Source organism: Lissotriton vulgaris, chromosome 7 (genome assembly GCF_964263255.1).
Source record: "Lissotriton vulgaris chromosome 7, aLisVul1.2, whole genome shotgun sequence".
Taxonomy (NCBI): domain Eukaryota; kingdom Metazoa; phylum Chordata; class Amphibia; order Caudata; family Salamandridae; genus Lissotriton; species Lissotriton vulgaris.
Genome location: NC_141695.1, coordinates 622,140,569 through 622,162,983, shown reverse-complemented (window position 1 = coordinate 622,162,983; position 22,415 = coordinate 622,140,569). Strand labels below are relative to the sequence as shown.

At 47.4% G+C, this 22,415-nt stretch overlaps 1 protein-coding gene across 1 annotated transcript in view; it reads left to right on the top strand.

Moving 5' to 3' along the window:
* The window catches only part of MRPL58 (mitochondrial ribosomal protein L58), a 120,837-nt gene that overhangs the window by 50,540 nt on the left and 47,882 nt on the right, over window positions 1-22,415 (top strand). Inside the window, exons 2-3 of the mRNA XM_086930794.1 lie at window positions 5,577-5,610; window positions 22,150-22,209. Coding sequence (XP_086786920.1) covers window positions 5,577-5,610; window positions 22,150-22,209 — 94 coding nt within the window. The remainder of the gene's footprint in view (window positions 1-5,576; window positions 5,611-22,149; window positions 22,210-22,415) is intronic.

The following is a 22,415-nucleotide window of genomic DNA, read 5'->3' as shown; positions in this document are numbered from 1 at the left end:
ATTAGAAGTGGATTTATCCAATGAGGAGTTCCAAAAGGCTATCGACCAAATTAAGTCTGGGAAGGCGATGAGGAAAGGCTGTGGCCTCTCAAGTGGTCCCGCACCTGCAGGCAATGTATCAGGAAAGCTTAGAGAAGGGGGTTCTGCCGCCTGACCAGCGTCTAGCCAGTATCGTGGTTATCCATAAGGCCGGTAAGCCGGTAGATGATTGTCGCTCATATAGGCCGATCTCCTTGATCAATGTCGAGTCAAAGGTTTTGGCAAAAGTCCTTGCCACGCGGCTGGGAACAGTGATCTCTTCTCTAGTGCACCCAGACCAGTCCGGCTTCATACCTGGGAGAAGCACGGCCCTTAACATCCTCCGGCTCCATAATGTGCTGGCGCGTCGGGAATATCTGGATGAGGACGCAGTCATACTGTCACTTGATGCATCCATGGCATTCGATTCGATCGAATGGCCATATTTCTTTGAGGTTCTGGTGAGGGCAGGGTTGGGCCCTAAGTTTATACGGTGGGTGAGGCTGCAGTATACCGATCTCCAGGGGCAGGTTAGAGGTAACAACTACACGTCCCTAAAGAGAGGCACCAGGCAGGGTTGCCCTCTATCGCTGTTGATATTCTTCCTCATGCTGGAGCCCTTAGCGGCATGGATTCGGCTTGATGTAATGGTAAAGTGTCTACGATGGTCACTAGAGTGTGAAGATAGAACATCTCTTTATGCTGACGATATATTGGTATATCTTACTTATCCATACAGATTTATCCACACTGTTCTTCTCTTATATAGCCGCAATTTGGCGCCCCCGTTGGCCAGGCTGCGCGCTGATGTTAAGCATTGGAGATCGCTGTCTGTCGCTGGTGGGCCGTGCGGCTCTTTTTAAAATGCTGGCTCTCCCACGATTTTTGTACATTCTTCAGAACTGCCCGCACAGAATTCAGGACACATACTTTGTTGCAGTGGAAGGGGAGCTGCGCACACTACTCTGGGATGGTAAGCCCCTGAGGATTGCGCTTCAGAAATTAATGAAAGGATGGTATGATGGGGGCATTGCACTGCCTGATGTACGGTAGTATTATTGGGCCTCGCAATTGGTGGCTGTAAATAGGTGGTGATAAGCCCCGCCGAATTACCCGGCATGTGCCCTGGACAGGTATCAGATGGATTGTTCGGGTTATCTTGGGGCTCTTTATTCCCACACTAGGAAGCAGTGATATATCGTCCCCACTCAACATACGGTACAGATCTGGCGGTTAGCAAATTCACGTCTGGGCTGAGCAGGAGTGCTTACTCAGGCGACACCATTATTGTCTTCGCAGAAACTCGGCATGCTCTGCCATTACCCTGGGTTTGACAGATGGGATGTAATCGGTATCTCGACAGTCAAAGACCTGGTAAAAAAGGGAAAGATTCTCAGATTTGAGGAGTTACAAAAGGCCTACCAATTGGCCCCAGGTGAGGTCTTAAGGTATCTACAAATCTGACATGCTTTACAGGCAGTTTCCCCCAGTTGTGAGGATATACCGGAATAGTCACCCCTTGAAGACAGATTGCTAGATGGGCCGTTGCAATCCAAGGCGATCTCCCTGACTTATAGAAAACGTAGTAATAATATGCCTGATTCCTTTGGAAAGCTTAAGGAGCGCTGGGAGGGGGGACCTTGGGCTGATTGAGGAGGATTGGAGACCGGAGCTGATGTCACCTAGAGAGGCTGCTATCACACTCAGATTTCGACTAATCAAGCTACAAATCCTACACCGCTCCTATCTGATGGGGATAACACTAGCAAAAATTGGGTCTCGAGATGTCCTGTGTTTGAAGGGTTGCGGACAGTCTGCTACCTTTTATCATATGGTGTGGGACTGCCCGTTAGTGCAGAGATTATGGGACAGGGCCACAACTCAGGTGCAATCTGCACTGGGGAAGACGTTCAGCCTGATGCCCCGCTTGGGCTTGCTTAATATATGGGAGGATACAGACCTTACTGAGACAGAACAGCAGTTGGCAAGGCTGGCCTTCACGCTTTTTAAGAGGGAAATAGCGAGAGGATGGGGCGGAGTGGCACCGCCGGCAGTGGCAGTATGGCAGAAAGAGCTTGACAGATGTATGGTAGCAGAGAAAGAGGTGTTTATAGCTGGGGGTGCCCGAAGAAGTGGGATAGGAAATGGTCCTGGTGGAATTCCTATAGGGGGAGATATGTGCATCACCTGTGGTGGAATTGGAAATACTGAGAGACGGGGAAATGAATGTTTAATATGTGTGTTATTTCGGCCTTGGTCCTAAGTGCGGTGCTAAATGTAACTTGCAAATGTTCTGTTTTAAATAAAAATATTTTTTCTTAAAAATAAAGATGCAACAAAAACACAGATCCCATAGGAGGGAAATAAAGTGCACAGCACATTCCACAACTCCCAGCATGCAAAAGCACTTTAACTCACTTGGGAGGCCCACCTGAGGGCAATTACTTACTATCATGCAGAGGGGAGAAGAGGGCATGTTACTGCTTCTGTGGACTGTTAGCAAGCCTCTGATGAAAGAGCAGGTGCTCTGTAACGCGCCAGGCTATAGAAAATGTTTGGAATTAAATGCCTGTTTGAAAGTAAAGTTTCTGATGAAACATCAAAAGTGAGCGGTTGCTTAGCATCACGCTTACCCATGTTGCAGATGCAGTCTGAAGTGTGTAGACCGTAAGGGAAGGCAGAGCACACCCAGCACTCCCAATCATGGCACCAAGCCTGCGCAGGTGTCTGAAGTAATCAGAAGGAAGCTGGTACTGTAGATTCTTAAGTTACTTTATTAGTTATGATGTTAAGTCATAAGTTCATTCTACAACACATGCATTCTAGCTGAGCAGCAGGGAGACTCCAGATACAACAGTGTTGTTAGCCACTAATTCTTCCTCTTCAGCAAGCGTCACCCAAGCCACTCAGCGCCACGCGTCCCAATGCAGGTCCCCTCTGCAAATCAGCACTCCAGTAGCGCACTCTATATGTCTGCTCTCCTCACGTAAGCTCTTTGTAGCCTGAAATGCTTCCAAGTAGCAGCGCCGAGGAGATTCATATATGAGTGTATAAAAGTTCAAAATTTCAGAGAACCTCTAATGCACCACTGGGGTCATGCAGGCCAACAGCAACGACGCAGCGAGGGGGTAACAAGGCATTCACCAACAGACAGTTGTGTCCCAAGATGCGTCGCAGTTAGCAATATCACCCAAATCTCAGGGGAATCCCCAGCTGTAAATCTTCAGGGTGCGGTGAATACTTCCACAATTTCGGCACATAGTGAGAGCACCCCTCCCGTACAATGTACATTGCTGTGGGCAAAGTGCTAAATTACAGGGGCTATGTACTCAAAATAGCCCACACTTGTGAACTGTAGCAGCTCGCAGCAATAACTGGATGTCGGCAGCAGTGAAGACAAGTTAAGGGAGTTCATTTCCAGCGCTAACTGTTCTCACACTTCTGCCCGCAGCTGCGGGGTAATGGGTCTCCAAAATGGCGGCGGTGGGCTCTTAGTTACGTATAGAATCGCCACTTCCCCCGGCGCACACAGTCTGATATCAGCAGGCCGGGTCGTCCCTAGCGAGTCCCCTCGTGTCACGCGGCCCCTTCAAGCGACGCACATTCCTCCGGTTTCTAAGGCGCCTCGCTCAGTGGACGCCTGCCCTCATTCCCGGTCTGTGGCCCACAGCCTCAAAACCGCCGCAGGCCCCATTTCTGAACCGCCTGTATGGAGCGCTCTCTTGGGATCAGAGCAGCGCAGGCAGCCGGCGGCCCCGCAGTTTCCAACGCTGCTCCGCCTCAGTAGACCTGTGGGTTCTGCCAGGGCCGGCCTTAGGCATGTGCAAGCTGTGCACCTGCACAGGGCCACCAAGCATGGAAGGGGTTAAAGTATGACATGGTAGCACACTGTCACTTGTAATCAACAGATTTTACATTGAAATGGCCACAAACTTCCCCACTGTCATGTGATTTTACTGATAAAACTATGTAGTATACATACAGTGTTTGGAAATAGAGTTCCTGCAAGTATGTGTCATTTGCATATCACAGAGTAACGTTTTCTGGTTTGTTTTGCTACTATTAAATCTGTGTTTGCATCACATTTCTTGATTACAAAAAAAATGCTTTCATATTTCCCGATATATCTTGAAATGTGGGTAATATTAATTAACAGGCTATTTATTTAAATGTTATGTGTTAGAGAAAATAACTGACCTCTTCCGACACTCACATGACAAAAACCTCAAATTCTAGTAAGAAATAGTGGCGTGCCTTAAGTTGAGGGTTCATTCTTCCGCTGTGATGGGTAGTTGAGTTGTGACAGTGATTGGTTCCGTTTGAAGATTCCATATATTCAGGTGATTTTTGTTAAAGAAGAATTCAGAGAGCTTGTTGCAAAGGTCTTATGAGGGGTTGATGTTGCTGGGCGCAGCAAAAGGCGCACTGAAAACTTTGGCTAAGATTTCCTTGCTGCTATTAGAGGCGGAGTCAATTTGATCTGCAAGACTTGTGCACTTGGTGTTCCATATCTGTTGGTGGAAGCGTTTTAGGGCTGTTTTGAATGTCTTTGTCTGTGGTGTCTTGACTTCTTCTTCATTTGCGCCCCAGTTGCTTGCAGCATTTTGTAAGCCTGAGCTACTCTGTGTACCAACTGGCCTGTAGTAGGGTTCTTGCCGTTTTTTTGCACTTGAGTAGAGCCAAGATGTGTGTGCCTGCTGTGATCAGCTCGTGATGGCTTTTGGCAAGTTGCTGGTGTGCTGAGGCCAGTGTATGATAAGGGCGAAGCTTCTGCAGGAGATTCCAGCGGTGGTAGGTCTGTGGTGACGCAGGACTAGTATGATGAAACAGACATGGGCGTGGCCTGTCCAGGTTATAGATAATGGCTTGATGACTGTGCCATTGTGGTTTGAGGAGAACATCTGGTCCAGTTGGTGTTTGACAGTGTTGGAGTGTTTGGTAAATTACTGAGTGAGGCCAAGGTTTTCTAGAAAAGCCATAAAGTTTGGGTCAGTGTCTTCTAAGTGAAAGTTAAGGTCTCCTGGTGTTGATGAGGGTGCAGGAATGTTATTTTTGTTCCTTGTACCACAGCAACAATTGGGCAGCACCAGTTGTATATGGTCACCCTGGTGTTTTAAGCATTTATCTCTGAAACTCCCTCCATTGGACTTTATGTAGAATGAACGCCTAAAACGCTAGGTTTATAGCATTACCATTTGTATTTGTAAAGCGCACATTCACCCCTGACAGGGTATCCTGGCGCTGAATAACAGATGTTTGTTACCCAACTCAATGGTACTCATTTTATCGACCTCAGGTGGATGAAAGGCTGAGTGGACCCGACAGGATTTGAACCTGTGACCATGAGGTCGAACACAGTCCACTGAGCCAGCAGGCAATAGATCTAAGCACTGCACTATGCTATTGTTTTAACTATGCTCAATTAGAAAAAAGGATGATAGCTTCTTCTTGACTTGCATGTAAATCATTTTTCAAAATGTTCAGTGTGTGGGTGTTCGCATGCAATTTATTCTTTGTCTGCTCCTGTCATTAATCAATTTGTTGTTTTTATCTTACAGATTGGCCACAGTTCTGACCTTGATATTCCAACAGGTGAGTCTTCTGAGCATTTAGTTTGATGTTATTAACCTTTTTTTTAATCTACATATAAATATTTGTATTCTTATTTTGCATCTTGCATACAGCAGAAAGAATATGACCACAATCAAAACAATAACTTGTTTCGTATGAGGTACATTCCTGTAGGACTGTGTATTATAAACACCAATTAAATCATTGAATGATCAAGGTTATCTCCACATTGTAGTAGACCCGACATTAAGACCCCTCTGAATGTTCATAAAGCTTTGGTATGTGTTTAACCAGTCTGATGATGCGTACACTAAACCAAGGCATCAATAGGTTTGGTGTTGAAAGGTGTGGATACAGGTGTGTCATCCAACAGATTTAATTCTCAATACCTCTGCATGGGCCCCATATTTTGTGAACTGTACGTGTGCATCCCCTGCTAATGTAGGTAGTGTTCTCTGTGGCCAGGTAGCAGTCCATGCCCCTCCTCCACTCTTTTATTGTGAGAGTCTCCGCGACTCCAACACCGTGCCACGTCTCTTAGCCACAACCTGGCCTAATGCTATGAAAGGTAGCTGAGCCCTATTTATATCGACTTCCCTTGGTATACCCAAACGAATAAACCCAGGATGTGTGCGTATGGGTGCCCCCAGTACCCTACCCAGCCTCTCACTATACTCCACCAGTACGATTAGATTTTGGTGCATCCTCATATTGTCATAAAATTCTCCCTGCATTTAAGACAGAGCGGAGTCTGCCCTTCCCATCTTATGTAATTTGTCTGTCATAATAAATTCTATGCAGGATTTTGTATTGGACCAGGTGTAATCTTACTTTAATGGCCACCTCCCCGAAGTGTATCAGGGGAGCTTCCCAAACTACATCTTCTAATTCTCCTATGTAACCCTCCCATCTCTCGCGCAATTTCCAGAGCTTATAAGGTACGTTATTGTTTATTGTTTAATATAAGTAGATCCGCTTTTCTACCAGCTCCTATTGTAATAGTCTCCCCTCAAGAGGGGCATATTCGGGGAGTCCCGAACAAGTTAATCCCTCTGCTCACTAGGCGTTGCATAGTTGTGTGTACGCAAAAAAATAAAAAAAGGGCTCTATGTAGCCCATACTCTGTACTTGGCAAGGGCCAGGTTTTGAGACCTCCTTTTTCTACCAGACTCCCCTCCGCTCCCCCCCCCCCTCCTCCCCTGGAGAGGCTTACATTTGGTGACCCGTATGTCCGATCCATCGCCTTTGTGGCTATATCCCATACCTCTAAGGTGACCCACGTCGCCGGCAACAGTGTGCATCACCCCTTGCCACCGTAGAAATAGTGTCACTTTTTTGGGTCCATCACCCCCCCCCCCCCTTCAACCTGTATGTGGGGTGGTCCCATGGTCTTTGGAGCCATTCATTAATAGGGGTTAGGTGCGCTGACCAGTAATATGCCTCAATGTCTCAATGTCTGGTAGTGCTATGCCACCGTTATATGGGTTGCGCTACAATCTTTTTAAAGCTATTCTGTGGTGCCCCCTCAAGCCCCCCCTCCCTCCACCATGCCACTGTAGGGACCGAATGTCCCCCTCTAGCCCGAAGAAAAACTCCAGTAGGAGCAGGTGATACATGTTCTGGAGGGCATATAATTGTGGCAAATTTATAATTTTAAAGAGAGCTGCGCTCTCCATCAGAGAGCGGGGGAGGTCGCTCCATCTCTCCACATCCTGTTTGAAGTTCAATGTCCCCATACCAAGATTGCGTTGCCTGCATAGCTCCTTTTGGGGGAGAGAAAAAGATACCCAAGTATTGGAATTAATCAGAGACCATCCTCCGGTCACAAGGCAGGGGCAGCCCAGGTGGGATTCCGCCGAGGCCATATATTGTTGATTTATGCAAATTGATTCTAGTACCTCCCATACTCCTCTATCGTGTCAAACAGGGTTGGAACAGTTGTCCTGCTCTGTAACTTAAAGAAGTATGTCGTCCTTATAGAGGGAGATCTTCTCTTCCCATTGATCAGGAGTTATTTGGAAGCCTCGTATTTATGGGTGGCAACGAATGGCACTCGCCAGTGACTCCAGGGTAAGCACAAACTGGAGCGGAAAATGGGGACACTCCTGCCTCATGCTCTGGCCGATGGGTAAGGCTGATGAAAACACCCTGTTTACTCTAACTGTGGCCACAGGTGCTCTGTACAACAGTGCTACCAGACTGTGGAATTTAGGCCTGACACAGAATTTACTAAGCGAGTAATCAATGGACTGCGTCAAACACTTTTTCCTCGTCTAGGGTAAGAAATAAGTGCGGTGTGTGGCAGTCCATGACCCTCATCTGTCGCGTTCTAATCTAGGACCCCGATCAATACTGTGACCTTATGCCCCTATACGGCTATAATCTATTCATACCCCTATAATGGCATAAATGATCAAGAGCGATATTTCAGAAACTCGTCTCTGGCCTAACACGATCAGAGCCACATTTCAGAATCTCTTCCTCTGCAGCTCATTACAGCAGATGACACCGCAGAAGCCACTATCTTAGATTGCTAGATTACACTCCGAGTTCTTCAACAAGATAAAACTCAGCAACCTGGGAAAGCCCCGCTTGCTATGTTTTGATTAGTAATAGAACTCTAATGAGCACTGAGAGACGATCACTTCCTAGTGACATCTTTATTGACGTCTTATGTCCAAAAACTTACGTCAAACAAGGCACCTTTCAGGTATAAATATTACCAACGTTGCCTTAAGCAAACGCTGCCTCAACGACATCGATGATAGCGATGGTGTGGTGAATACAGGAGCAGAACAGCTGTCCCTTGCAGAGCCCAGCAGATGCAAGCTGCCCACGGACGCTGCCCCTCCTCCTTGACGCGCTGAGCGAGACGCTGTCTTTTCTCTTGCCGAGAAAATCCAGCTCCGGCGTTTCCAGCCTACTCTTGCGAGTGACTGGGATATCGAGTCCTGAAAGGAGATACAAGACCTCCAACAGTCTATTCCAGACGTATGGTGTTGACCAAACCCTTAGAGAGAATTCTCGAAGCAAACCTTGGCAAAACCAACTTAACTAAACTACTACTTACTTACTCCCTCCAAAGTATTAGGCTTAGGTCAGGTACACTGGGGTAGGCGTAGTTGGAAGCACCAGTTGAGTACGTTAGCCTAATGTATATATGAATGTATATATTTTATTCATTTTAACCATTGTATGGCTAAGAAACCATATCAATGCTTTTACAGCATTTCCCAATCCTCATTTTACTGTACACCCTTTTTATAATAACTAGTCTTGCAATTGTGACAATTCATTTCTCTTGCATGAGAAGAAAGACTGTTCAATAAATAATACCTTTTTATTGAAAACGCCCGTCTCTCTATTCTCTGCATCTTGGTGAAAATAATCTGCACAACTGACTAAGTAAAATAACTGTCTATTGTTTCACAACGACTCTAGAGATTGACTCTTATTCTAAGGAGCAAAGTTGTCATGTTTATGCGGTTGTTGGAAAACTGAATCCCTTCTTGTCTGTACCAGGGAAGCTGATCACTTCCTATTCAGTCAAGAAAGTTTCCTGTGACCTCTGAGCTAGTTGGCAACAAACCCAATTAAGTTTAGCATAGTCAGTAGAGACCTGAAAGACCGCACTTCTACGTCCAAACTGCTGTTTGTTATTCCAATGCGCAGGGCCTATAGGGAAAATAGGAACTACACTACACATCAACCAGTTGTGTGTTCTACGTGAGTTGAATTTAGTGGAGCGGCAAGGCATGAACCCAGATTGGGTTTGTACCAGAGTGACTATATGCTTTAGAAGTTGTCACTAGAATCGTGGCCAGGATCGTCACTTCGGTGTGTAATAGGGAGATGGGGTGATAGGAGTCGAACTGGTCCGGAGGCTTACCCTCCTTTTGTATTGCTACAATTTCGGCAGACTGCAGGTCTATAGGTAAAATTATTTCTTTCTGTGCGTCCTGATAGAGGCGCAGTTGGTGTGGCCCCAGCAGATCTATGCATATCTTATATAACTCAGCCGGTAATCCATTTGGGCCAGTCGGTTTGCCAATTCTCAATTTAGCCATTGCCTCCTGAATTTCATTAACCTATTTTGATTCACAATTCTATTACAGAGCAAAGATTTTTGTGGAATCTGAAAAGTTTCAACAATTACGTATGTTCCAAACATTCTCTCTGCCAACCTCAATTTCCTACTTTTTTTATGAAACTGCCACGCTTTTCTTGAGGTTCAGATCCTTCAAGATACTAGGCCGACTCCATTTGAATGCTCCACAATTGCCCTGACAGTATTTAAGGTGGCCCTAAAAGCCAATTACTACAGAGAATCCTTACCGGTTCGAGGCATGTGGGCTGCTGAATTCATATCTGTGCATAGATCGCGCCTAGTGTTGGGTCCGGATGATCGCACATTGTTGTCCTGGAAGAGTCTTCGAAGCATCACGAGATAGGTGGCTCCTCCCCTGGACTACAGTGCGCATGGGCATCAACTCCATCCTCAGATTGTTTTTTTCCGCCATTGGGTTTGGATGTATATTGGTTCACTCTAGTCGGAATCGATAAAAACTTTCTTAAGGCCAAAAGGCCTTTAGTTTTCTTCGTCGGTATAGTCTTGCGTTCGGTGCCTGATTCTTCCAGCTCGGTTCCAAGCCGGACTCCAGAGAACCGCGTGCTTTCGGCGCGGAGGGCCCAGTCGACGCCACAGACCCTATCGACTGATCATCATGGAACGGAGCCCGTTCAAGAGATGTCCCGTGTGCAACTCCAAGTATCCCCACATCGACGTCCACCCGGTGTGCAACAAGTGTCTGTCGCCGGATCATGATGAAGCCAGTTGCATGGCTTGTTCCCGTTTTCGATCCAAGAAGACGCTTAAGCATCGACGCGCTGCGCGCCAGGAGGCCCAGCAGACTGCACCGGCGCCTGTGGACATCTTTGATGCTGGGGATGATGAGGGAGCTGACCGGGAAGTTGGTGAAAACCTGTTGAATCCCGCGTCGGAGGTCGACTATAACTACGACGCGGACGCTGAAATGTTCGAAGTGGAAGAAGAAGTCGTTGACTAGGTAGGAGACGACGATGGGGCCTTTGGGGCCATGGAAGCTAGCTCGAGCGAAGAGCTAACTTAAACTGACATTGGGGCCGAAACGCTTCAAAAGGCTCAGGTCGAGGGATCGCCACTAGGCCTTACCCAAGATCTTACAATGAGTTCTACGGCCCCGCCTTCGGGCTCGGCTACGGACATTACTATTGAGCCGCACCCTGCAAAATTGAAACCGAAAGTAAAACCAACTGTCTCGACGCAAGCGAAAGCACTGGTGCCCCCCTCGAAACCGAAAGTGTGCATTACTTTGGTCGGATCGAAGGCCTCGGAGCCGTCGGCACCGACGAAACAGAAGGGTGTTGTTGATCCGAAGACACAGGTCAAGGGCGTCGAGACTAAGTCTGCCACGCCGAAGACACAGGTCAAGGGCGTCGAGACTAAGTCTGCCATGCCGAAGACACAGGTCAAGGTGGTCGAACCGAGTAAATCGGCGCCGAAGGTGGTCGACACAAACAAGGGACTCGGTGATCCGAAGGTTCTCGAGACTCCGCATCAACATGACAAGGCCAAAAGCGGCACAACCCACGAGTCCACGTCTAGTGGTGCCTCGAAGGATCCCGTCGACTCTGCGCGGCCGTCTGCCGCTTTCTCCAAGCAGGTGGCGGACTCCCTAAAGCGCATCAAGGAGAAGGCCTCAACTGTGGGCCCGAAAGATCCTCCACCTTCGAAGCCGGTCGAGAAACCTCAAAAAGCGTCGACGCCCATTCACTTCACGTTGCCGCCGAAAGTGGCGCCGAAGGCTTTCACCCCCTAGGATGGGCGCCAGCGTGCCCGAGATGGTGCCCTCGGTGCCGAAGTCGACGACAGTGGTCCCAACCTTAAAGCATCGACAATCTTCGTTGGAAGAACAAAAAGAACACTTTATTGATGCCGAAACAGGCAGACTTTCCCTCCATAAACGGAAAATTGCCCCGGAACAGCCAATGGAGTCCTATAAAATTCCTTTAAAGTAAAAGAAGGATTCCACTTAAACTCCTGTTCTTGTGGAACCACTTTCTCCACATGGCCATGATGTCTCACCCACTTACTCTGACGTGGACGCTGGGGAAGGTGATTATGATGATGAGTACAGCTATCCTGTCTACACGACCCTGATGATACCAATGAACCCTGGGCAGCTGGTGCTGACCCAGGTGATCCTCACTCTACCCCAGACACTCAATTCTAAGCTGTAAAAACGTCGCCTACAGAGGATTCAGCGGGGTTTAATGCCCTCATTGAAAGGGCGGCTAAAAATCATGACGTCCAGCTCCATGCTGACCCCATTGAAGTGGACTTTCTTTTTGACACCTTTTCTGTCTCAGAGAGAACTGTCAAGACTCTGCCTATGTTGAAGGGTGTCTTAAAACATGCTGGGGAGATCTTTAAAGAGCCTACCAGAGACAGGGTGATAAACCCTAGAATTGAGAAGTATAAACCAGCGCCTACTGACCCTACTTGCATCAAGGGACAGTTGCCCTTGGACTCTCTTGTTGTTTCAAATGCCCGGAAGAGGGCTAATTCTCAAACAACGGGTGATGCTCCTCCCCCAGATAAAGAATCTAAGGTGTTTGAGGCATCAGGGATAAGGGTGGCAGCTCAAGCGGCCAATATCTGGCGCATTTCAAATACACAAGCACTTCTAGCGAGGTATGACAGGGCACACCATGACACACTGGAGACCCTGTTGCAGCACCTACCAGACGAATACAAAGAGGCAGACGAGATGCTCACCCAAGAGGGGAAGCTAATGTCCAATGCTTCTATTAAATGTGCACTGGACGCGGCTGACACCGCGGCCAGAGCTGTCAACACTAGCGTCATGCTGAGACGACATGCCTGGCTCAGAATCTCGGGATTTAAGCCAGAGCTACAGACCACCATTCTTAATCGGACAGTAAACCCTGATCATCTGTTTGGCCCAGAGGTGGACACCACCTTGACAAAGATAAAAAAGGACACTGAAACTGCGAAGTCCATGGGGGCCTTGCAGTCCCAGCCATTCAGGGGTGGTTCTTTTCGTCGCTCAAGCAATAGAGGTGTTTCCAGAGGCCAGCTCTCCCAAACTACGCAGTACTATAAAGGCAACACGCAGTCCACATACACCAAACAAAGTCGAGGTGGATATCGTGGAAACAGCGCCAAAGGCAGGGATCGTGGAAATAACAACTCCAGATCCTCTGCCACTAACAAACAGTGATGCCTTGTCTCTGCCCCCCGACCACGCAACACCGGTCAGGGGGAGACTTCAACAGTTCCTGCCAGTCTGGAAATCTATCACCAGACAGGTGGGTCACACAGCTTATACAGTACGGTTATTGTCTGGAGTTAACATCCACTCCACCCAACATACCCCAAGACACCGTCCTATGACCGCCGAGCACTTATTGCAGCAGGAGGTCCTCGTCCTGCTGCAAAAAGGGGCAATCGAGCTCGTGCCTGTGGAAGAAAGAGGCACAGGAGTTTACTCTCTGTACTTCTTGATACCAATAAAGGACGGGTCCCTCAGACCCATACTGGACCTCAGACCCCTCAATCAGTACATTCTATCGGAGCACTTTCACATGCTGACCCTGCAGCAAGTACTCCCGTTGCTCAGTCAGGGGGATTTTCTCGCAACTTTAGATCTAAAGGATGCGTATTTTCACATTCCGCTGCACCCGTCACACACAAAATGCCTCCGGTTCACCATCCAAAACCAACATTACCAGTTCAAGGTTTTGCCTTTCGGGGTCACCACGGCACCCAGGGTGTTTACAAAGTGCCTGGCGACGGTGGCGGCGCACCTAAGGAGACAGAACATTCACGTCTACCCTTATCTGGACGACTGGCTCATCCAGGCAAAGTCAGCCCAGCAGTGTGCCGCCCACATGTCCCACACCATTCACCTTCTTCACGATCTGGGATTCTCACTGAATTACCCAAAGTCCCACCTGCAACCCCCCCACATACGGCAGTATCTGGGTGCGACGATGAACACTCTGACAGCCACAGCACAGCCAAATTCAGTGAGGGTCAACAGCATTCAATCGCTGATACAAAGATTCAGACCTCAACAATCGCTTCCAGCGCGAGTGTTCATGCAGTTGATAGGCATGATGGCCTCCTGCATCTCCATAGTCCCGCACGCGAGACTACATATGCGTCCGCTTCAGGAGTGCTTAGCACGTCAGTGGACTCAGGCTCGCGGACAGTTGAAAGACCTAGTGTTGGTGAGCGGTCGGGCATACAACTCTTGATTGGTGGAATCCACAAAACCTTTGCAAGGGACAACCGTTCCAAGAGCCTGTGCCACAGACCATCCTGACGACGGACGCTTCTCTCCAGGGATGGGGAGCTCATGTACTCCATTACACTGTGCAGGGACTATGGACACCACAGCAAAGGAAGATGCACATCAATATTCTGGAACTGATGGCGATCTTCATGGCACTAAAAGCCTTCAAAGTACATCTGTGCAACAAGGTCGTGTTGATCCGGACGGACAACATGACTGCCATGTACTACATTCAGAAGCAGGGTGGAACACTCTCCACAGCTGTCTCATCTGGCTCAGAGCATGTGGAAGTGGGCCATTCAGAGAAAAATCTTCCTCGTGGCAGAACACCTCCCAGGCAAAGACAATCAGATGGCGGACCTGCTCAGCAGGTACAGCCACCAAATGCACGAGTGGGAGATACATCCATCGGTACTCCACCCGTACTTCCAAAGGTGGTCATCCAGAGATAGACCTGTTCGCCACAAAGGAGAACGCAAAATGCTGAAGCTTTGCCGCCAGGTTTCCACACCCACAGTCGCAAGGCAATGCGATATGGATGAACTGGTCAGGCAAATTTGCGTACGCTTTTCCCCCAGCACCTCTAATACCGCTGGTGGCACGCAAGCTGAAGCAGCACTCTATGACTCTCATCCTGGTTGCTCCGACGTGGGCTCGCCAACCATGGTACACCACGTTTCTGGAACTGTCCGTGGTACCGCATCAAAGGCTGCGCCTCACACCCAGGCTTTTGACGTAGAGCCATGTCGACATTCCGCATCCAGATCCGCAACAGCTCAACCTGGCGATCTGGCTCCTGAGGTCTTAGAGTTTGGCTACCAACTTACCTCCTGACTGTATGGACATCATCCGGGAGGCAAGGAAGCCCATCACCAGAGCATGCTATGCGGCGAAGTGGAAGCGGTCTGTCATTTATTGTGCAGGCCACAACATTAACCCGCTGGATGCATCTATTCAAAACATCATTTGTTATCTCTTACATTTGTACAAATGTAATCTGGCCTATGCTTCCATTGGCATACATTTATCCGCAATGGCTGCTTATGTCCAAAACAGACAGCACCTCTCACTTTTCAGGGTGCTTGCCATTAAAGCCTTTCTGGAAGGACTCAAACGAGTCATTCCTCCGTGGACGCCACCAGCTCCGGAGTGGAACCTCAATGTGGTCCTCACCAGGCTGATGGGTCCCCCTTTTGAACCACTGCATTCCTGCGAGATTCAATTCTTGACATGAAAAGTGGCTCTCCTTCTAGCGATTACGACGAGTTAGGGAACTCCAGGCACTAACTATCCAAGAGCCATTTATTCAAATTCATTCTAACAGGGTGGTGCTTCGCACTAACCCTAAATTCCTTCCTAAGGTAGTGTCTCAGTTCCATATCAACCAGACTATAGAACTACCTGTGTTCTTCCAAAATCCAGAGTCGCTGGCGGAGAGAATGCTCCACACACTTGACGTAAAAAGGGCCCTAATGTATTACATTGATAGGACCAAGGATTTTAGGAAGACTAAACTACTCTTTGTTGCCTTTGTGCCACAACACATTGGTAACCCCATTTCCAAGGCTGGTTTAGCCAGGTGGATCGTTAAATGTATTCAGATCTGCTATCAGAAAGCCAAGCGCACTCTCACCATTCCACCACGGGCCCACTCCACCCGAAAGTTGGGGGCCTCCATGGCTTTCCTTGGAAATATTCCTTTGGAAGACATATGTAGAGCAGCCACATGGTCTACCGCACACACATTTACAAAACATTACTGTGTTGATGTGCACTCCAAACAGCAGGCAGCTGTAGGGCAGGCTGTTCTAAAAACACTTTTCCAAACTGCTGCAGTGGGCACGGGCGGCCGCCGTTAATGGAGGGACTGCTATGTATTCTATGCACAGATATGAATTCAGCATTCCACATGCCTCGAACCGAATATGCTACTTACCAGTATGCATCTGTTCTTGGCATGTAGGGCTGCTGACATTCATATCGCCCGCCCTCCTCCCCGGCGCCTGTAGCGGCTGCAACATTCACACATACTTCTAGCATGGTCATCATTCACTTAGTTTCACTCCATCTTGGCCACAATGGCTAAAAACAATCTGAGGATGGAGTCTATGCCCATGCGCACTTTAGTCCAGGGGAGGAGCCACCTATCTCGTGATACTTCGAAGACTCTTCCAGGACAACAATGTGCGATCATCTGGACCCAACACTAGGTGGCGATCTATGCACAGATATGAATGTCAGCAGCCCTACATGCCAAGAACAGATGCATACTGGGAAGTAGCATATTCGACTTTAGCCATCAAATGAATTTCTACCCAATCAAGTTGTCTTTCTTAAATCTAGTTATATCTAAACAATTATGTCACTGCTAGGATCATGTTGTGTTGCTATTATTGACAGTTCAGCTCGAAGGTTGTAGATCTACCCAAACTGTGAAACAATTCATATGTACCACATTTTAAGCTATGCATGGCATTTCTGGTAGAAGTACCAGTTTAAAACCGTAACACTAAAACACCACTTTCCTTTTAGGACCATGAATAAAAATGTGCCTAGCTTTAGTGAAGGTAAGTTTAAATTCTGTTAAGGAAACGGAGGCAAGGATTATGCTGTTCGTACTTTGCTTAATTAGAAAATTTCCAAAACAGCAGCCAATTCAAATTTAACCAGAAAAAATACTGTTCCAGAAACACTAGGGAACAGTTTAAGTCCATCCTCTAAACACAGCATCTGGTGCCAATATAGTCCATCTTCTCTTTGAGGGCTCCCTCTTTCTTTTCATGAATCACACCTAATTTAAATAATCATGTCTTGTTGACCCATCATTTCCTATGAAGAGAGGAAGCCCGTAAAATACCGGTCTGAACAACTTTGTCAGCATAAACACCTTTAACAGTAGAGAAGAGAACAAATTGCATTAATAGACAAATTAACCATTGAATAACTTCCTTCGAATGAGTCATCCTAGTATCACAACTTGTACAGTTCACAAACCCTGAATATGAAAATCATTACTTACTCCAAATGGGGAGGGTAAGCATCCAAATTGACCACCGGGTGGGATAAGCTGTAGTCATTATGTCTGCCAAGTGGGCTCCCAGTGCTGAAAGCCTTCCAGGCCATTGCCCCCTTTGTTGAATGTGCTCCAAACTTTTTGTGGTCAATACCGGCTTCCTGCATCACCCACCGGGCTATAGTAGGTGAAGGTACCGCTTTCTACAGTTTTGGTAAGGCAGTGAGGAGCTCCCTTTCACCCAGGGGATTGACCTCTCTCATATCTTCATAAAGCTTAGGACATTGTATTACACACAACTTAGGTACATCCTTAAATGCCGGATAAGAAATTATGTGGATGTTAGACTTAATCCATCTACTTACTGTAAATGCCACCCCATCTGGGGAAAACACTCAGTCTGAGAGGTCCAGAGCTCTCGCATCAGAAACCCATCTGAATGAGACCAGAGACAGAAGCATTGCAAACTTGGCTGAATGCTCTTTCCGGGATAAACACCTATTTGGTTGCCCAGCTAGACAAAGGTTGAGAACCTGATTGACGTTCTACTACTCAGAGTAACAAGGTTTTGGGAAAGGGAGAGCCTGATTCTTCTGAGTAACACCCCCTCCCCCTGGGCTGCCTCAACCGGAGCATGTCCTGCAGAGATGGTGGACCTGAAGGCGTTAATAGATAGGTAAGCTAACCTCCTCTTCAGCTAACCTTGACAAAGAAATTCAGGATTTGAAATACTCCTGTGCCCAAGGGATCCACACCCTGTTGCAGATCCCAACGCACCCATCTTGTCGAGGCTGACTGTTATCACTTGGTGGTTTTGTCTGACCAGCCTTAAATGGGAGGAATTCAGCATATTGCGAAAGTCCTGGGAACGTCCAACATTACATGTAATCTGCCAGGCCATCTGCTTTAGTGAACCTTCCATCACCAACCTGTGTGGCGTGAGTTACTCAGCAGAATGTGAGGAGAGAGGCGGAATTGGATTGGAGAATCCCAGGAAAGTTCCAGAAGAACCGTAAACCACATTTGAGATCTCCACAAGGGTGTTATGATGACCACCTCTGATGGCGAACCTCAAGTGACACTCTGGTGATCATTGAAAAGGGGGGAAACTCATATCCCTTCACGTCGCCACTGCTTGAGGGTCCAACCTCAAGCTGAAGAGCCAAGGCAGCTGGTGGTCGAGCCAGGATGCAAAAAGGTCCATCGAGAACGGGCCCATCTGTCTCAGAGCTGTAGGTAGACCTGTGTGTCTAGCTTCCACAGACTTGAGTCTGAAAGTAGCGAAAGTGCCAATACACTAGGTTTGGCCTTGGAGGTATTACGCCTCAACAGAGATGTGATTCACCAGGCAAAAATTCTTTGCCAAATCTGCCAGAGCGTTGGATCTTGTACCCACCAGATGATCTAACAAACTACTGATACGTTGTCCTTTTTCTAGGACACAAGATTGAATTCTGTCTTTCTTCCAACACTGCACCATGTGAGAGCCTTCTAGGAGCTCCAAACATTTGATAAGTAAGCTCTGTTCTTACGGTGACCAACTACCTCCTGTGGAGCACCCCAACCTGACTGGCTTGCGTCTAAATCTATCACCAAGTTGGGAGTGTACCCGAAAATCACCCTCTTGTTCTATGCCTCCATGTAGGATAGCCACCAATTGATTTCTCCCTTTACTTCGTCCGATAGTTTACCAGACTGGGAATATTTGAAACTTTTTCGAAGATGGTGCACCTTGAAGTACTAGAGTGCTCTGTAGTGAAGAGGTCCTAGAAGAGCAATCTGCCTGAGAGAGGGGTGGGGCATGGCCAGGTTTGCAATTTGTGCCAAATCCATGCCTTCTCTCAGGATGGAAGGTTCAAAGTGGCCGTGGTAGAGTCTATTACGAAACCTAGGAAGGTTGTTTTCTGTGTGGAGACAAGAGCTGAGCTGGAGACAAGCTATGTATTTTATTGGTACAAAAGGGGGTGGTGATGGATGGATAGAGCATCTGAACCAATCAAACACTCACACCCAGTCAACAGATCTGGGTTTAATCCATCACCGTTCTTTAGCCCACTCTGCCACCCCAGTTCAGACATGGCCATATTCAAACCAGTCTGACCCTGTGCCTCATGGGAACAGTCCAGCCCGAACTGCCAAGCCATGCCTTCCCTGGACCGGAAACAAGCTTCCGAGGACCGGTTTTTGGCATTTCAGCAGTCTTCAGCCCGGCTTGCTTGAATCCAGTGGCAAAGTGAGCAAGGGACTCACGTCTGAGCATACCCTGCTAACTTATGGCGAACAAAGCGGTACAAAAGGGGGTGGTGATGGTGGTGTTTTTGCATTAGTCACCCCGAGTGGGATGGGTATGCTCAGACGTGAGTCCCGTGCTCTCCACACCACTGGAGTCAAGCTATCCTGACTGAAGACGGCTGATAGCCAGAAACCGGTCCTAGGATGCTTGATTCCGGTCCAGGAAAGACATGGCTTGGCAGTTCGGGCTGGACTGTTCCCATGAGCCACAGGGTCAAGGCTGATTTGCATATGGCCATGTCTGAACTGGGGTGGTATGGAGTGCAAAAAAACAATGTATTTAGGCCCAGATCTCTGTACTGGGGTGAATGTAGGACATTGTTCTGCATTCTGTCCATCAATTGTTGTTTTTGCATTTATTTTATTGACCACAAGCCCTATTCCTTGCAAGCGATGTACTGCTGTCCGGAGCTGATGGGTAGGCTTTAGAGGATGCTGGGCTAAGAACAGAATGTCCTCTAAATAGACAATGAGTCTTGTCACATGGGCCCGACAGAACTCTTTCACTGGTTTGAGGACTTTAGTGAAGCACCACAGGGTGGATGACTGACTGAATGGAAGGACATTAAACTCGAATGTCTGGTCACAGCAGACCAATTAGGGAAACCAATGGAGGGGAGGGAAAACAGACGGTCTGGTAGGCAACGTCGTTCAGGTCTAGACGTACCATCCAGTCCAGTGGTGGAGGTGGATGCCCTCTATCTTGAAGTGGCAGTAAACCATCCACTCGTGAATTCCCTGAAATGTATCACTGTCCTCTACCCACCGTCAGTCTTATCTATTAAGAGATTGCTGATGAAACCATTGGGCTGCGTCACGGGACAGCAGATGGCCCCTTTTTGCAGAAGGGCATCTACCTCCTGTCTATAAGATTAGCAACCTGCTGGGAAAAGCAGGTGAGGCAAGGCCTGGAGCCCTGGTAGGGAACCCCACAGACCTCCTTGGGACACCACGCCCCTCTCCGAGGAGGCTAGGTTGCCTGGTTTGGGATCGATCTTAATAAGCAAGTAGCGGCGACGCTCAGTGGACAGAGCACAATTTGCATTTCCAAATAAATATTATTGCGCTTTGGACCCTCCATGAGGTCATCAGGTGAATGAGGAAACCTCATACTTTTGTCTCCTCGGCCATGGCTTGGAACTTCATAATTATCCTTATGGCGTTGAGGAGCTTGTCTTGGCAAGAACACGAAGTGTTGTCAATACACTTCTTAGGGTCCTGCATATATTTAAGGATGGGGGAGGGCACTCCGCCTAAAGACGGTTGCAGGCGTCTATTTCCAAAGGTTTGCAAAGATACCTCACCACATACTTGGGGGTGCGGGGTGCAGTGGGAGTAAGCATGGTGAGTTTTGTGCTCTCGTATGCAACATTTTAAGAGCGGCGCTGCTCAAAGGGCTCCTTGGCTTCTTTAACTGCCTTATAAATCAAGGCGTCTGCAACCTCTTAAAACTCATCGTCCCATTGGAGAAAGGGCAGGGAGTCATCCTCCTGGTAAGTGCCTGCAGAGGATGTCAGGATTTAGTATGGATGTGTCTTGTGCCCTAGACTGGGGTTACCACACCGCTATTAAGAGGCTTGGAGGGGAGGGGGGCGTGGGGTGGCAAGGTAAGTGTGGTCTGAGCAATTATATGGTGCACACGGTGAGTGCAAATGTGGTTCTGGAAGGGGGCCTAGATGATATGGGTGGCCAGAGGCACACAATTTGTTGGGTGCAAGCCCTAGAGACGCACACCCCTCCTGATCACTGGGGAAAATGCCTGGCAAGGTGTACCAATCGGCCTTCACAGCCATGTAATTACAGACCTTGCAGGCGTCTTTAAACTGAGGGATATATGGACCCCATAGGTGAGTCAGATCTAAATTAAAGTAATAGTACAGACCCCGAGGCAGTCCTGCGACAAAGAGGGAACCTGTTGCGTAAGGAAACGACAAGCTATAAGCAATAAACAGTAATCCAACACTAATTACCAATACGCATTGAAAATGGAGGCAATTGTCACAGGGTACGAGGGGGGAAAAAACACTTAACTGGGCTGCTGAGCAACGAAGAAAGGGGGAGCCCTGAAAAAGAAGATGGACTACATTGGCACTAGAAGCTGTAGAGTATGGACTTAATATGGTTTCCTAAGGGTTCTAGGAGAAGTGTTTTTTTCTTGTTGTTATTAAATGGCTGCTGTTTTCGAACATTTGCAAAAAAGTGAAGAATAGCATAATATTCGCCTCTAGCCCCTACATAGAATTAATTTATCCTGACTGCTACTGTCATCAGTGACATTGCATATGCGGATACTACCTTTTTGTACTGGACCTATATTGTTATGTTCCTCATCAGTCCACAGATTTATATCACTCCAGATATGGTTATAAGTGATCCTGATATATTAGTGATTTCTTACAGATGTACTTTGTACGGGTGTCTAATAAAGAACCAGCAAACTCTGCTGTGATGTGAGCATTTAGAGCGATTCAAATCTCCACTGTTGACTGTTTTGTGGCTCAAAATTTTAGCACTTTGACAACTATCCCACAGCCTAGCCTTCCGAGTTCCTATAAAACTTCCTATAAAACTTCCTGCAAAGATGTGTCTGTGCTTGCACGTCTATATACTTTTTACCATAGATCTCTGTTTCTTGGAAGGTGAATAAATGTAGATATATGCGCCTTTGGTAATTAAAAAGGTGTGAGTCTCCAAAGTGTGTTAAAATCGCTTTTTTTTAATTCATGCAGAGAAATAAAAATAAATATGAACATGAACCAAATACACAAATGACTGAATGAGTTGTAAAAAATAAAATATATGTATATGGATGGCCACAGCAAGCAGTTGAGCAGTACATAGCAGTTCGTGCTCATGTTGTCCTTGATTTTCACGTGTATTTTCGTATTCTTCCAGACCGCCTCAGAATCTCCTATAGCCGCAGCAGTGGGCCTGGAGGACAGAATGTTAATAAAGGTATGAATATGTCGTTGTGCAGGGGCCATGGAAGAAATGTCACTACTAGGTGCTTGAGAGCAAGGTTCAGGTAAACATGACATTGCACAAGATAAGGAACATTAGTACAGATAGCTTGGAACTAAATTTAGGTAAACATTTGATTGGGAGGTATCATTTCTGTATGTTATGAGTTATCAGTTTTGAGACCATATCAGATTGACTCA